Raw genomic sequence first — 18,056 nt, forward strand, 5'->3', positions numbered from 1 at the left:
GTTTCAGTGTCGTAATCGTTGACCAGGTTAACGATTTTTGTGAATCTCTAATCTTTGATCCTTCACAAGGACAGTTCAAAATATCAGCCTTATGCTTCAGCAAGCTTACAATTTAGCACATATCCATTATAGATTTAAGTCTATAGTGATTAGGCCTATTCCATTCGTAGGCCTACGTTGAACAAATGAATGTTGACCAAAAATTTAACATTTCCGAATATCACCGTTTGTAGGCCATGGCCCGAAGATGCTTTCCGTTGGAAGTAGTCTAATAAAGGGTAAAATAACCTTATCTGCGAAAACCATTGAAGAAAAAGTTATAATCTGGTGATAATGATAAAGTAATGCAGTAATATTCTGTGGCAAGCGTTTGAAAAGGAGCCAACTTCAGTGAAGTTCATGTATGAAGTTATATGTTTTTCAGACTTAAATTTATAGATACTTGCAATCTGTAATTTTAAAAAAATGTTGAGTATTTGTAGCACATCATACAGACGTGAATCGTTGCTAAATTGAGTCAAACTGCCAGGTATAACGACTGCAGTTTGTTGACATTATCTAAAAGAGCAACAACAACAAGAATGTGTTACCACAAGAACCACATTCTCGTAGGGAATATCCCTAGGAAGAAGTTCTTACCCCGAGAATTTATTCACTCACTGAAGACGGTCTCGAGTCTGGAAAAAAGAAGGAAGATGGGAGCCCCCGAACCATAGTAATGGCTCACAAAAGGAGCTAGAAGCCAAAAAGGAGTTCGTAATTCTTAAATAAACTTGGCTCGAGTTGTTAAGCTTCTTTAGGCCTATATAAGAAATGTCGAGATTGCTTTAGCGCCATCAATCAAACCATTCCATAATCATGTACACAATCACACACAACAGGTACGGTAACATAAGAGATTGTCGAGATAACACGTCCCGTTCTCGTGAAAGCTAGACCAATGTTCATTTATAGTTGACGGTTTTAGACTAAAACCTAAGCGGACGGTCACTGTTGTAGGTTATTGAATGGGATAAGATGCTTTAGAAGCCTGATTTAGACCCATGAACTCTGCCCATTCAACATAAACCCCATGGACCTATCACACTGCAAAATTATTTAATATAATATCTGACGTAAGATACCTCTTTTACAACAGTGGCTATAAACCTCCGTCGATCATTTTATTGCGGTCATTACAACATAGCAGGCATTTTAGGCTGTAGGAATTCCTTGTGCTACAGCTGTATTGATCTACTCTGGAGTCATGGAAGGACCAAAGGATTCTTTTAGAATAAGTCCTTCTTAGGAAGGACTTCTTTCCATTCCTGGTTTTTGTAGGCTAACCGGACTCCAGGTTGGTTTATGCTGAGAAACTGTAGTGCTATAAACAATAGTAGTACTATGTGGCTTTGGTTTTTTTCTCTTTTTATATATATTTTTTTTACTTTATTTGTTCTTTATTGGTTTCTTGGTGTGTGATCATTTATTCTACACTTGGAAGTTGTTTGCTGCGGAAGTTTGCTTTGCAGTGGCTTGTGGCTTTTTTACTTTTTAATAATAATAATAATAATAATAATAATAATAATAATAATAATAATAATAATAATAATAATGCAGTTTCCTTTTGACCAACAATGATATAATCATTATTTTTCACATCAAATAATTGTAATGATATTATCTTTCCCCACCGAATAATAATAATAATAATAATAATAATAATAATAATAATAATAATAATAATAATAATTCACTGCCCACCATACACTCCCCAAATGCTTTGCTCTATCGCATTTTTTCGCGCTTTCCCTCACTAAATTTAATCTTTCATTTTCCTTTTTATTGGGAGTTTACATATTCACGAATCTTTCGCAATTACGAACGCAAAAATTCCAATTCGTGTTTCTTTGTCAGGTACGAAGGGAATGATTCTCGGACGATTACGTGCATTATCGTACCTGCCTCCACATACGTCTGGCACTCGTAACGTTGCAGTCACCCGGCAGTTCTAATTTTGGTTTTTGGGGAATAATGAATTACTCCATTGGAGAAATTCCTTGTGCGTTATCACTCACAAATCAATGACGATTCGTCTAAATAAGTGACTGTACCTTTCCATGCTATATATAAATAAATGTTTTTGAGGACAAACTTCCAAGAAATTCACTTGCGTCGGTTTGTTTTGAAAAAAAAAATTTCTGTCGAGTTGCTTCGTAGTGATTTAATACTTTCTTTAGCGGTCAATGGTGGCCCTGGTCATTATCTGACGGTCTGGGGCGTCTTAATACGCCATTGTGTCACAATATATTATATATGATATTTAAAACGCGGCATACCTTATATGGGATTACCGTTAGGACTATCTACACCTCTGGTCTTAGAATTTCAACTTCAGCCTAGTCGCTCTCTTTAGACAGGGAGTAATATTAACGACCTGCAGTGAGATATATATGAGTGGATATGAAACGAATACGAGCCTCGTAAATCCTTCATTAACCCTCTAAACCAACGGGAGAGGGTGAGGGGGGGCGGGGGAGAAAGAGAGAGATATACATACTCGAACTCCAATCGTGACAAGCACGATAAAGTACGACAGTTTTCCAGTCGCTCCAACCGGATATTTCGTCGCTTTCCTGCGTGGTAGAGTATAATAATGATTGCGAGTAGAAGCGAAACGAAATACGCGACTTGCGACGTGCATTAATCCATCAATATATACCTTAAATAAAGAGAGAGAGCGAGAAGAAGAGGGTGAAAGAGATATAGAGAGTGAGAGAGATCTTCTTTAACCGTGACAAGAAGAAGCCGTACGATACGTTTTCCCCCCTCCTCCTCCCTCCAGTGGGCGTTGCCTAAGCGAAGGGGTCGGTCTGTCGGGAGTCTCGGTCCTCCGGTGTAGCCAGTGCTGTGCCGCTCGTTCTCCTGGACCGGGTGGATCATCCTCGCCGTTGTCGCCGCCGCCGCTCCGGTGTGGTGGATCTTTTTTTGTGGTGTGTGTGAGAGTGGTGGTGCCCGTCGTCGTCGTCCTCCTCCCCCCTCTCTATCTCTCTCTCTTTCACTCTTTTTTTTAAAAGTAAAGTAGTTCATTGATTTCAAAAAAGCGTTCACACGGGAGAATATGGAGTACCAGAACGACGAGCAAGTTTACATGGAGCAGGAGGAGGAGTGGGAGCGCGAGGGCCTCCTGGACCCCGCCTGGGAGAAACAGCAGAAAAAGGTACGAGAGGGTTTCTAACGTTCGTCTTTCCTTAATCATTCCCCACCCATTATTTCCCCCCATTCCATTCATATCCCACCCATCTTATACCTAAAATATCCTCCTTTTCAAGCGATTTAATCCCCCGACTGATAAATCCACAAGTAATTCGTTAAACGAACGGAATTCGTGGGGGATTTTGTGACCTCCGAAGCGTCGAAATATTTTAAAAGGTGAATTTGACGTCGTGTCTGAACGATAATTTTCGACGGAGGGAATTTATCATTCATTTGGGCGGCTTCAACGTCATTTCAATTATCACATTATTGTTGTTTTCGCCTGCAGGTAATTGATCTTACCTGTATTCAGTGGGTGAATGGGCGTACGTGTGTGATTTGGACCCGAAATGTCGAAAAATTGAAGGTGATTTGGACGTGTCTGAACGAAAATTTACGACGAAAGGAATTTATTCCTACTTGAGCGGCTTCAAAGACATTTCATTTATGGTTTTATTATTGTTTTACCCGTGTAGCTGAAAGATCTACCTGTATTCAGTGGATGAATGGGCGTACGTGTGTGATTGGAACCGAAATTGTCGAAAAATTGAAGGTCAATTTGACGTGTTTGAACGAAAATATACGACGAAGGGATTTTATTATTCTTTTTTGAACGGCTTGTAATCATTTTCATTTGTCACAGTGTTGTTTTGCATGTGCATTCAATAGATCTTACCTGTATTTAGTAGATGAATGGGGCTAATTGGATTTGGACCAGAAATTCTAGAAAAATTGGTCAATTTGACGTCCGTGGACGATATGGTATGACAAAGGACTGGTCTGTCTTTTGAGCCCATTTCTGAACCTGTTAACTAAAAACCTCCTTGTTTTACCTGTGTAGCTAACAGATCCACCTTAAAGAATTTATGAATGGGGTCCATATGTGATTTTAACCCTTAATTGTCGAAAATTAATGTAAATTTGGCGTCGTACCTTTGAACGAAGTATTACCAAGGGATAATCTTACAGCTAACCAGTTTAACGAAATCCTTTTTATTTTACCTTTGTGAATAACATATCTACCAGTAATTTAAGTGTGAATGAGGTGCAGGTGTGATTTGAACCTGAATTCACCAAAAATTGAGGCAAAATTCTGACGTTTTACACATAAGCGAAAGTATACGACAAACGTACGATCGAAATTGAGAAAAAAATATATCTTCGCGCAACCCTGAACCGTCATGAACTGTTAGAAAGACTGTTAAAATAAGAGACCGAGAGAGGCGGTCAGTCCGACGTGGAATTCGTCCGTGAATTTGAAATGTTATTCGTGGACTTAAAACTGAAAAAATTCGCTGTTTGGGTTAAACTGCAACTGCCTTTTTACCTAGTGGCGAAAACTGCTAACTGCTGTTTGACCGTCCTTCCTGCTTATAGCTGCTTTTGCCTTCGTGAACCTGTCCTTTTACACGACTGTAGTAGACTGAGGGTTGACTGACTGATTTTGACAGTTCGTGAGTTATGGGTGACTGCTGGAACTGTTGACAATCAAGTTGCTTTTTGAAGACTTTTGAAAACTCGTTAGTTTGGTATTGAGATCGTTTGTCTCAGGCTTGTAAAGTTCGTTACTTTTGTGATTCGTGATTCATTCGTCTTTAGTCAAATTGTTTTAACCCGAAATGTAAGATACTTTCAATGATTTTCATTTGAAGTTCCGAAATTGGTATTTCACATTAATTTAATTTCAAGTACTGACATTGATACTGAAATACTTGAATGGTTTTGATATGGTTGATGGTATTACGCGAATTCTTTCGGGAAATCCATAAAATCAAATTGAATACTTTAGGCCTAGGCCTATGTTTACATTTGATTGGCATGTCTTTGTAGGAACACGGTAGGATAGTAATTAACCAAGAGCATTAGGTTTATTGGTTAGACTTTCATTAGTTGCATTATATTTACAGTAGGCGTAACAGACTTTTCAGCAATTGCTTTTTGTGATTGGATTAATTTCCGTTTATTGTTTAGTTTTAAATTTGGTTTATCTTCGGATTTCGTTACATTTTTTTTTTTTTAACCAAAAAGACATTGTTAGACCTCCTAGTGACTGGCCTGGTTCACATATATATTTTAAAATATTAACGAAAACCTCACCTTACCGAGACCCTTAACGTATTATAAGTTCTTTCTACTGGTAAATATTGGCTGGTAATTTAGGCTGAAGGCCACACTATTGCCATCGCGGTGGCACCGAATATTGAGTGCACAGGTATTGAAAAGATGTTCCGCTGATCATCTGCCTTGGAAGTGGGTTAAGTTAATGTGGAACACAGGTGTTCGTCACCAGAACACCTGTATCATCGAATTGGTAGCAGGCAACAGATTCCCCTGACCTCTTTTTGCTGTCATTGGCTACTGCGATTCTCTCTCTCTCTCTCTCTCTCTCTCTCTCTCTCTCTCTCTCTCTCTCTCTCTCTCTCTCTCGTGGGTGGATTTCTGATGTTGAAATCTGACACCATGTGAATGCAACAGTTTTTCGTACTAGGCCCTAGGCCTACTGGTTGGAAAATCTTAGTAAACTCTAGCCCTAGTGAGCTAGATGTTAGGCATTCTTATCTAGGAAATTTTTTCAACGCTGTGTTCTAGATACTGCCATTCTAGGAATCGCTACAACTTTACCTAGCTAGGGAAATTCCCGGTTTAGTGAGGCGAGACAAGAGAGCATGCGAAATTTACTTCTCGTGCGGTATGGTTCATCCAATTTGAATATTGTAGATTCAGATTCACTTTTTGTATGTGTCTGTGTTGGGGGTGTGTGTGTTGATACTGTCGTAATATCAGGTGTGTGTGTGTGCGTAGGCGTGTGGGAGAAATTAGTCTAGCTGCTGTTGGCTTGTAAAGGATGAATCATCCTGAAGGTACGTATGTCGGCTTGGGTCTAAAAGTAGACCTGGTTTTGAACATCTTCGTTTGGGAACAGCAGCTGTAGGCGGGGGTGTAGTGGGATGGGGGCGGATGGGAACTTAAGAAATGGATTGGTTTTACTCTCTCTCTCTCTCTCTCTCTCTCTCTCTCTCTCTCTCTCTCTCTCTCTCTCTCTCTTCGAAGTTAGTGTCATGCAACTAGTTCCATAATTTCTTGGGCGACGATAACCATTTTAGGTTTCTTACTAACCTAGAGCTCTCTCTCTCTCTCTCTCTCTCTCTCTCTCTCTCTCTCTCTCTCTCTCTCTCATGTATACCGAACTTGCCTGCTGGTGTTAGGGGAGGGGGGTTGCTAGGTGCCTGGTGGGCCGTGGGTTATTCATTTTTTCATATTTATTCATAGTTTTTCCCGTCTGGTTGATGTTGATCCGCATTTCTATCGACCTTATAAGAATCCGAGGTTCCTCAAGGTGGGTTTTTCCTCCCTCGACCACAGTCACTCCTCGTCATCTTCCGGCTTGGGCTACAAAATCGCCCACAGTTGCCAGTTTCATCTTGGTCGTTGTTCTTAAGAACATATTGGACATTCCCGACGGCGAGGGATGGAGGAATGTAAGTCACGCAGCGAGTGGTTTGTCTTAAAGCTACGTGCATTCCTAAGGGTGTGGTAATTTCGACTACAAAGATTGAGGAATTGTTTGGGTGATTATTATTATTATTATTATTATTATTATTTTATTATTATTATTATAGGGAAAGGAACATCATATCGTTGTTCGTTAACGCCTTTCGACCTTCACGAGTAAGAGGACACTTGCGACCTAAATATAGATAAATCGTGACGCCTAATTCTTTTTTTTTATAGAATTATTACAGAGTTATTAACAACAAAAACGAATTATGATCCCGGGTATGATAAGGTTAAGTGCTTAAAGTTCTACAAGTTAAACGATATATTGGATGATATGTTTCTTTTTTCTTTTTACGCGGCCATGCAAAACTTAACTGTTCAGACTTGGTGTCAATAGGTAATGTTTGCCATAATTTCAACTGAATTATTATTATTATTATTATTATTTATTATATTATTATTATTATATACATTAAAAGCAAGATTTCATTGTAGAATACATATACTGACAGAACTTTAACAATGGAATGAAGACGGTGAATTATTATTATATTATTAATAAAAAGCAAGCTTTCGTTGTAGAATACGATTATTGACAGAATTTTCACTATGGAATGAAGACAGTCAATTTATAATAATAATAATAAAAAACAAGCTTTCATTGTAGGATGCGAATAGTGACAGAATTTACACTATGGAATGAAGACAGTCAATTTATAATAATAATAATAATAATAATAATAAAACAAGCTTTCATTGTAGGATGCGAATAGTGACAGAATTTACACTATGGAATGAAGACAGTAACAACAGAGAGAAGAAAATGAAAACAAACATGCTTGTGTCCAAGTAAATATACATAAACATAGTGAGTCAGGAACATTGAAAGCAACGACTTAGCGCCCTTAATAGGCGCTGTAAATCGAGCAAAGTGTTTGCACTCGCAAAATGTGCTTGTTATCCGTCTGCATTATCATGACGTCACAAGGCATGCTTGGTAGTTGTTGACCCCTTTGTAAACGAGGTCGCTTATTATGCTATCTTTCCAAGTACGGCTTGGAAGTTTTGGTTTCTGCATTTACTTCCTTTCAGGAATTGAAGGCTTTCGGTTGAAAGTCCTTCCGAGGTTATTAGGAAATAGAGAATTTAGACGTCGTCGTGATCATAGACCCGTAGTTATATTTTAACAGTTCGTGCGCGCACAAAAGTGTTAAGCCTACCTTATTTAACTCCACAAGATTTATTTTGGGGAACTTGCAGGTAGGCATACTCCTTACTTTGTGCATAGGCCTATCTCAATGACCTATAGGCTACGCTTCGGTTATCTTTTAACAGTTTTCTCGCGCGCACAAAAGTATTAAGCCTACCTTATTTAACTCCACAAGATTTATTTGGGGTAACTTGCAGGTAGGCCTACGCCTTACGTTATTATGTTTTGCGATATTGGCAAAAGTATTTGGCCTACTTTACTTAACTCCAGAAGATTTATATGGGGGAACTTGCAGGTAGGCCTGTACCTTACGTTGTTATTTTTTTGCGATATTGCCAAAAAAATCAATTGCATAGGCCTGTCTCTTCAAATTGAAGAGGGGTCTCGCAGACCTACCTAGTTAACTGGAATTAATAGTTGAAAGATGGAAGACATTATAGGAGACATGATGTTTCTCAGTAATAAATTGCGGTGACTCGATGTCCAAATTTCTTTTCGTTCTTCGAGTTGGTGTTTTTCACACACCGTTGACGGCGTGTTCACTTGGGAAGATAATTGGTTTACACGGTTTCACGGGGCATTGTACGACAGGAGTAGAATGGAAGGCACTCATGGTAAATTGTGGTTTTTAATTTAATGGCGGTGACAATGTCTGAATTTCGTTTCAAATGACAGTGGAGTTGATTTTTTTGTTCTTTTTTGTCATTTTTTTCCACGAAGGTTGTCATCGCTTTCAATTGGCAAGATCACTTTGGACGTGTAGTATTTCGCAAGAGCACTATCACACATGACACTTTTATCGCTGTTCTGTTGTTTGTGTAAATTATTGCTATGACGTATAAGTTTGCCACTGCAAGAAAGTCCAGTGTCTTCACAACTACGAGTGATGATGCTATTAAGAACATTATCTCTGGTATACCTCATTATGCCGTGACGGAAGATAATGAGTTTAAAGCTACATTGATGTATATGATGCTATTATATAAATTATTGTGGCTTTTGACTTCAGACCATTATTATAGTTTGCGTGAAAGCCAAAATAGTGCCCAGAATAGTTAGGTGCAGTCAAATTTAGTTTTTACGATGTGAGAATTTATGATCTGTATTTAACAGTGTCTTCAGGACATGTCCGGCACTGCTACAGAAGGCTGGCACAGCAAATAGTCCAGTGTAATTCATGACTGACAAGAAAAATGATTGCCTTTATAGTTTACGAGAGATGAAAAAAATAAAGACCAGATTTTTATTTTTATTTTCAGTCAATTTTGCTCGTATTTCTTGCATGGTGGGAAGTTAAATCTAGTTTTAACAGTATCCTCAGAACGTATCCCCGTGGGGAGTTAGTGAGGAGCACTGTGGCATTACTTAACACAGCCTTTCCAGCGTCCCTTCGGCCGCTAGCTGTAACCCCTTTCATAAATTTTATTGTACCACTCTTCCTATTCCCTCTCTCTTCCATCTGACTGTCCATCCTCTCTAACAATTGTTTAATAGTGCGGCTGGGAGGCTTCCCTTCTGTTGCACCTTTCAAACCATATTCTAGACTTCCCTTTCAGCACCAAATGACATCATAGATCCCAGCGCTTGGCCTAAATTCTGGGTCCTCCTCTGCTGTTCTGACTTCATAGTCCCAACGTTTGGCCTAAATTCTGGGTCCTATTCCTATGTTCGTGGAATATATCCAGCACTGCTACAGAAGCATTTTTGAGTAACATCCACGCACTTCTATAGTCCGGTCAGTGGAACCCCAATCTGGGCCACAGGAAATGACATTCTTACCTAGAATCCCACGGGAATTGGCTGTGAAGTGTCCGTTTCAAAGGAGACCTCTCAGAAGCCAGATTATTATCGTCTGGGGCAAGGTGGCTGGCCACCACTCTTGAGAAAAGGTTTTTGGTAGCAGTAGACACATTGATATATATATATTATATATATATATATATATATATATATATATATATATCTATATATATATATAGATCGTGTGTTTACATATTCTGATATATGTATACACATAGAATAATATATATGCACTCAAATATAGTGTATATGCTATATATATATATATATATATATATATATTATATATATATATATATATGATATATATATATATATATATAAAATGTATCTACACATATATTCACACTTTCATGATAATTACTGTATCCCAAGTTTTGAAATTGATATAATTAGTGTATGTATGTAGTATATATACTGAAATATTTAAATATATATTATAATATACACATATATACTGTATCCCAAGTTTTGAAATAGACTCGTGTCTACTATAAGATAATCTCATGGCGCCAAACATGCTCAGGAAATGACTTAGACATTTAGGCTTTAAAGACATTAAACCAAATATTCCAAATTCGGGGTCACGCCGTAAAAAAAAAAGGCCACTAATAGCTATAGGTGTACCCTGACAATCCCTGTCACACCCGTCAGGGAATTGCTGACGTCAGCATTTGTGCGAGGTGGTGGTTAGATGAATTGTCTAGTTCTTTTCAACATGAAAATGACAGATAGTATTGATTTTTGGATTTGTAAGTAAATAAGGTTTACTTGTAATTTTTTTTTATTTTTTTTTTATTTTTTATTTTTTTTGCCTGTGCTAATTTTGCATCTCTTGTTTGCAATTATATCTTCTGTGTTGTTTCGGTTCAAGAATCTGGAAACAATAACAGGTCCAGACCAGATGGAAATTCCTTTTATATGGTTCAGTTTCCATGGCTGGTAGGTTGCTATGTAATTTGTGTTAGTGCCAGTAGCCGACACACGCAATTCCCTCACAGACATAGATCAAATAACTTGGTTAATTAATTAACGCCTGGCTTTGGAATTTATCCCTACTTCCGTTTTTCCCAGCACTTATGATCCTTCACCTTTGACTCTGTAAGTAAGTCTACCCTCACTGTCTCCCCTCTCAAGTTTTCTTACTTCCTCTCAGGCCTGGCTAGAGAAGGAACTCTTAAAGTTTTTGCCACAATGGCCAGGACTTTTTTGCTTAAAAAAAATGTCTTACTTCATTCTGCAGCCTGGCTAGAGAAGGACTCTTAAGTTGCCAATGTCCAGGACTTTTGCTTAAAAAATTGTCTTACTTCATTCATAGTCTCTCCCCTCCCCTTTCCTTTTTTTCTTTATTTCATTATTTTTTTAGGCCTGGGCTAGAGAAGGACTCTTAAGTTGCCAATGTCCACGACCTCACCATAAAAGTATAGGCGACTGACGCATTAATTCATGTTTATTGTCGTCGCAAAGACTATGGTCATTGACGTCTCCTAGAATGCACGGGGAAAAAGATTGAGAGTTCATATATATGTATGCATTCTCTCTCTCTCTCTTTCTCTCTCTCTCCAGGTCCGTAACGGAAGTGGCTTTTTTGGGGGTTATGGCCCAGTGGAAGTTGGGGTGGGGTGGGGGGGGGCGGTGGTGGTGGTGGGGGTGGCCCCTGGATAAATAACTGTCTGGTAATATGGAGTCTACTCCTGCTGTTGTGCGATTCTGCTCCGCTGTTATATTTTCCTTCCGTGGAAAAAAAAAGCAGTTAGACAGTTTGTTGTAACTGTCGATTTTTTTCTTTTCATTTTTCTTCCGCGGAAAAAATAAAAACAAACAGTTTGTTGAAATTATCGAGATTTTTATATTTTCCTTCCGTGGAAAAAAAAAGTTTGTTGTAACTGTCGAGTTTTTTATATTTTTCTCCGTGGAAATAAAAGTAGTTCAACAATGTGTTGTAATTGTCGAGTTTTTTTTATATTTTCCTTCCGTGGAATAAAAAAAAGTTTGTTGTAACTGTCGAGTTTTTTTATATTTTCCATCCTTGGAAATAAAAATAAAAACAGTTCAACATTTTGTTGTAATTATCGAGCTTTATATTTTTCTTCCGTGAAAATAAAAAAAAAGGTTGTTGTAACTGTTGAGCATTTTATTTTTCCTTCCATGGAAATTAAAAAAAAAAAGTGTTTGTTGTAACTGTCGAGTTTTTTTCTTCCGGATGTCGCATCCACTTAGTCTGGAAATAATACTGGAATACATTTGTATCATAGGCAAGGTTGTATTGAATTGAGTTTCGTGTTTCAGACAGGATTTCCTGAATTCTGTAATGGAGGGTTGTTGGGGGTGGGGAAGGAGGGAGGTTTTAAATACACACGCACACTGACCGTAAACACACACACATAACGCACTCTAGATGTACACACACACACACATACAAATTTATTAGGATGTTCATACGTGATTCAGCATCGAAAGGTTTGAACGTGGCATTGGATAATATTTATCTCTCTCTCTTAGATAATATATATATATATATCAATATATATATCTATATATATATATATATATATATATATATATATATATATATATATATATATATATATATATATATATAGAGAGAGAGAGAAATATATATTATACTTCCAGCTAGCTATGTAAGAGAGAATTGCTTTTGAAAATCAACCGTGGGTAGAGAGAGAGAGAGAGAGAGAAACTACGTTATAAATGTTGGGAGTAATTTGTATCTGGCATGTGAGCATCGGTTTATTTAAAGACTGGGGATAACCCCCCCTCCCCTCTCTCTCTCTCTCTCTCTCTCTCTCTCTCTCTCTCTCTCTCTCTCTCTCTCTCAACTCACGGTTAGTGGGCTTCTAGATAGCTAAGCTAGGTGAGTATTCGATATTTATTTTTAGTTTCTGCACTTATTAGATTTTCTACATCAAATGTCTTTTAATTATTTCCTTATTTAAATTTATTTCCCTTTGTCTGTTTTAGTTGCTGGTTGTTTTGCTTCAAAAATACTTTTAAATTGTACAAGTTATAACGTTAATAATCTTGAATTTATTTTAGTTTCAGGTTAAAATATTTATATCGTGTCTTGTTAAATTATTGACATAACAGTTCATACTAAATGCGTATAATTAAGATCTATGAAATACAGTTCTATACTTTTCGTATGATTGATTATTTGTATTTGTGATTTCGGAGGGTTCTTCAGTATTTACAAGATATTTCCATCCTGCTTTTTTGTAGATATTTCTAGTTTAAAAAAAAAGAAAGTTTTTCCTATTCTTTTTTTTCATAGAGGCATAGAGGGTAAATTTAACAGGAATCATTCATTCTTACTGATGAGATGATGATGATATATATATATATATTATATATATATATATATATATATATATATATATAGGATATATATATAGTATATAGATATAAACAGGTCAGAGGTTTAAAAATGGCTATGCAGACCAAACTACTATCGCCCTACCCTCTCTCTCTCCTTCTCTCTTCTCTCTCTCTCTCTCTCTCTCTCGTCTCTCTCGCTCTCCTCTCATCTCTCATCTCTCTCCTCTTCTCTCAGGAGGAGTTGGAAAGGAAGGAGAGAGTAGTAGTAGTAGTAGCATCAGCAGCTGTAATGCCCTGTTGACCAGCGTGGGTGGGCAGCGATCTCGGAAAAGGTGTGGCTTGTTGGGGGGGCGGGCTTAGGACCCACCAAATCTCTCGCGGCACTTGGCACTCTCTTGGCTAATTTTAAACTCCTCACAAGTGCCTCTATTCGTCAGATGACTCCCTTCTCTCTCTCTCTCTCTCTCTCTCTTCGGAGTTGGTCTCTTGCAACTATTTCCCTAATTTCATAGGCTACGAAGAGCCTATGATAAGGATTTTAGGTTTGTTACCCTCTCTCTCTCTCTCTCTCTCTCTCTCTCTCTCTCTCCTCGGACTCCGCTTCTCCCTTTCTCTCTCTATTCTCTCTCTCTCCTCTCCGGAGTTAGTCTCTTGCAACTATTTCCCCTAATTTCAATTAGGCTTACGAAGGCCTATGATAAGGATTAGGTTTGTTAACCTCTCTCTTCTCTCTCTTGTCCTTTCTTTTCTTTTCTTTTCTTTATTTCATATATAGAATTGGTTTTGATAGGTTCGTTCGAAATGACACTAAAGCAATTGTCTGATCAGCAGAACACGCCATTGTGGTCGAGATTGTATGATATACCTGTATCTTTATGTATATATATGGTCACTCGTCTTAATATTGTTAGCATCCTCACGTTCACATAAGAACAATTGACGTTGTGTGAAAATTTAATTTTCGATTCATTCCTTGAATATATCACTCATTTTAAACGATAATAATAATAATAATAATAATAATAATATGACCCCATGTTAACAATAGTTGTCCCGTTACCCACTTTATAATAATTCAAGTACAAGTGTCCTTTCAAATAATAATAATAATATTAGTAATAATATAACACCAAATCAACAATAGTTGTCCCGTTACCCACATTATAATAATTCAAGCACAAGTGTCCTTTCAAATAATGATATAGTAATAATAGTAACAATTACACTAAATCAACAACATTGGTCCCCTAACCCACTTCATAACAATTCATGTACATCCCCCCGAACCGGGCCCCCAATCAAAAAAAATCACCGTAGTTTATATCTATATATATATATATATATATATATTATATATATATATATATATATATATATACAAAAGTCGACATCCTCTTGCCCGCTTCACAAGCGCAAACTGTCAACAAGAGTTCCTCAGAAAGGCGTCGTTTAAGCTCGTTGAAAGTGTCCTACAGACGTCTTCATCTTGGAGGGGAGTTTGTGGGTCTGGGGTAGTATAATATAATGCACTGGGCGGTTTGCATCCTCGTGTTTTTTGTGTGCTAGAGTGTCCTGGTGGTGTGTTTTTTATTTATTTATTTTCTTTTTTTTTGAGAGAGAGGAGGATGTCAAGAATTTTATCTTTTTTTTAGGAGAAAGGATGTAAAGATTATTTATTTATTTATTTTGAGAGAGAATTTTATTTGTTTTTGAGAGAGGAGAATGTAAAGATTTTATTTATTATTAATTAATTAATTAATTAATTATTTATTTACTTTTGAGAGAGGAGGATGTAAACATTATTTATTTATTTATTTTGAGAGCAGAATGATCAGATTTTTTTATTTATTGTTTTTCTTAGAGAGAGAGAGAGAGAGAGAGAGAGGAGAGGAGGATGAAAAGAATTTTTTTTATTTTTTATTTATTTATTTGAGAGGAGAGGATGAGGATGGAGATAGGTATTTTGTTTTCGAGTTTCGTCGGTTTTGATTTTATCTTGTTTTAGAGAAACTTTTTGCATTTTTTCCTTTTACTTAGAGAGAGGAAGAAGAATATAACGATAGTTTTTTTTTTTCATTCGAGCTTTGTCGTTTAGTTTATCTGTGTCGTTTTAGAGAATTCCTGCTGTTGAGTTTTTTTTTTTTTTTCTTTTTTGGGGGGGGCGGGGGGGGGGCGGGAGAGGGGGTGAGGGGTGGAGGATCTATTGAGATATATATATATATATATATATATATATATATATATATATATATATATATATATATATATATATATATGTGTGTGTGTGTGTGTGTTTTGCTTTTGTGTGTCGTCGGGTTTATTGTTTTTATTTTTCTTTTTCTTTTTTCGTGTGAGAACGACGATGTAATCGTTTTTTTTTTTTTTTTTTTTTTTTTTGCATTCGTTCTGGTTGGAAGACGATAGTCTCTATGTATTACAAGATTAAACATTTTCTTTAAATCTCTCTGCCCTGTCATTTTCCTACCAGGATATATCTTACGTCTCTCTCTCTCTCTCTCTCTCTCTCTCTCTCTCTCTCTCTCTCTCCGTAATTCTTGGAATACTGGACGCGCTGCGGTGAGCCTCCCCAATTCCAGGTGGTGTTAAGCCAACCGAACAACTTGCTGTACAACTATACAACGGTTCGGTGTTATTGAAATCGCGTGGGAACCTTTGCGCTGCGTCGCGTGCAGTCTGTGATTTGGGTAGGGTAGGAAAGTGTTAAGAGTGGTTCCGTTCATGTGTGTATATATATATATATATGTATGTAATTTATACATAAATGTATATATCTTTCTTTATGTATTATATATATAATATGTACATGTAAAAATACACACACACACATACTATATATATATTATATATATATAATATATATATAGTATATATATATATAACAATGTATTTTATCTGCCTTTGTGTATTTATATATATAATAATGTACATAGTAAAAAGTACACACACACACACACACACACCACATATATATATATATATATTATATATATTATATATATATAAAAGTATATATATGCCTTATTTATGTATATATTTATATACTATGTAACATATAGTAAAAATGCTCGCACACACACACATATATATATAATGGTTTATATATAAATGTGTGTATATATATATATATATATATATTATATATATATATATATATATATATATTTCTTACTTCTCACACGGTTTATGTGGTCCAAAAGGAAAGCGAGAGAGAGAGAGAGAGAGAGAGAGAGAGAAGAGAGAGAGAGAGAGAGAGAATCTTGCTATCCGATAACGTTAAAATCGTTCGTAACGTAACCTAACATTAGATTAACCTAACCGTTATCAAGTGCAGGGGCGGCCGCATGGTTCTCGTCGTGTCCAGCCGAATTTCTCTCGGCCAAGGTAATAAAAGAAACGATTACTTTGAAGGGAGTAGCGGGAACCACCTGTCATTTCAGAAAATGAGTCCCTCTCACTCTCTCTCTCTCTCCCAATTAGATGTGAGAAGTGGAACGCCCTGAGGAGGAGGAGGAGGAGGAACCGTTTCCCCAAAATGATTGACTCCTGTCATCTCGGCTGCCTTGCTTAATAACCTATAAAAACTTATTCTGCAATTATTTTTTTTTTTTTACTTTTTCGGTGTGTGAGATATCGCCCGATGTAGGTTGAGCGAGTCATAATCTGTTCATTTTCTTCGTCTGTAATTTTTTTTTTTCGGTGGGTGAGATATCGCCCGATGTGGGTTAAACGAATGGCCAGAGCAGCAGTAGTGGGTTGTTTGTTTGTTTGTATGGTGTTTTTATGTTGCATGGAACCAGTGGTTATTCAGCAACGGGACCAACGGCATGACGTGACTTCCGAACCACGTCGAGGGTGAACTTCTATCACCAGAAATACACATCTCTCACTCCTCAATGGAATGGCCGAGAATCGAACTTGCGACAACCGAGGTGGGACGCCAATACCATACCAAATACGCCACTGAGGCGCTTAGTAGTGGGTTGTACTTAATTATAAGATATTATTAAATGATAGTTGGTCGTGATTCTTCTGCTGGGTTTTGGTGGCCCGGATCGAGATTGGGGTCTTATAGTGCTTTCATTTTGCTTTTAAACAGAGCGATTTTTTTTTGTTTGGTTTGAGATTTGTCAAGATTTTTAGGTTTTGGAATTACTGTAGGATTTGTGATTGGGTTATAGGGGACGATGTTGCATGGGCTTCTACTGAGATTGCAGATTGAGAGAACTTAAAAGATTTCAGATTGAAATGACGTAGAAGAGTTCTGCATGAATTTACTTAAAGACGATGTTCTCATATATTTCTGCTTGTATGCAGATGACCAGCTGTTTTTTCCCCAATGTTTACAGATGACAACCTCTTATTTCTGTTGTTTACCAATGATCATCTGTTTTTTCTGACGTTTACAGATGATATTTTCTTGGATTTCTGTTATTTCATGTTTACAGATGACAGCCTCTTTAATATCTGTTGTTTATCGATGATCATCTCTTTTTTTTTTTTTTTTTTTTTCTGCTGTTTACGGATGATATTTTCTTGTATTTCTGTTGTTTCCTGGTTATATTCTCTCTTAATTCTGCTGTTTACAGAGGACAGCCACTGTTTTCTCGGCTGTTTATAGATTATAATTTTTTCTTTTGTGCTATTTACAGATATTCTCTCTTATTTTTGCTGTTTACAGTTAAAATCCTCTCTTATATCTACTATTTACAGGTTGACACAACCCACCCCCATTTTTCTCTGCTGTTTACCAGATGGCAAACCCCTTTTTTTTCTTTTTTTTGACAAGATAACAGTCCCCTGTTTTTTTTTATTTTTTCTTCTTGGCTGTTTACAGATGGCAGCCCCTGTTTTTTCTCTACTGTTTAAAGATGACAGCTCCTGTTTTTCTACCTTCTTAGGCCGTTTACAGATGATATTGTCTTGGATTTCTGTTATTTCATGTTTTACAGGTGACAGC

At 36.9% G+C, this 18,056-nt stretch overlaps 1 protein-coding gene across 2 annotated transcripts in view; it reads left to right on the forward strand.

Annotated features, from left to right (window-relative positions):
• Positions 1–2,842: 2,842 nt before the first annotated feature.
• Positions 2,843–18,056, forward strand: part of LOC135200959 (alpha-actinin, sarcomeric-like) — a 104,627-nt gene continuing 89,413 nt past the window's right edge. Inside the window, exon 1 of one of the 2 annotated variants that reach the window (XM_064229732.1) lies at positions 2,843–3,199. In XM_064229732.1, the coding sequence (XP_064085802.1) occupies positions 3,101–3,199 (99 nt within the window). In that variant the 5' untranslated portion in view covers positions 2,843–3,100. The remainder of the gene's footprint in view (positions 3,200–18,056) is intronic. The other variant, XM_064229731.1, reaches the window with a different exon arrangement.

The sequence above is a fragment of the Macrobrachium nipponense genome, chromosome 27 (genome assembly GCF_015104395.2).
Source record: "Macrobrachium nipponense isolate FS-2020 chromosome 27, ASM1510439v2, whole genome shotgun sequence".
In the NCBI taxonomy this organism is placed as follows: domain Eukaryota; kingdom Metazoa; phylum Arthropoda; class Malacostraca; order Decapoda; family Palaemonidae; genus Macrobrachium; species Macrobrachium nipponense.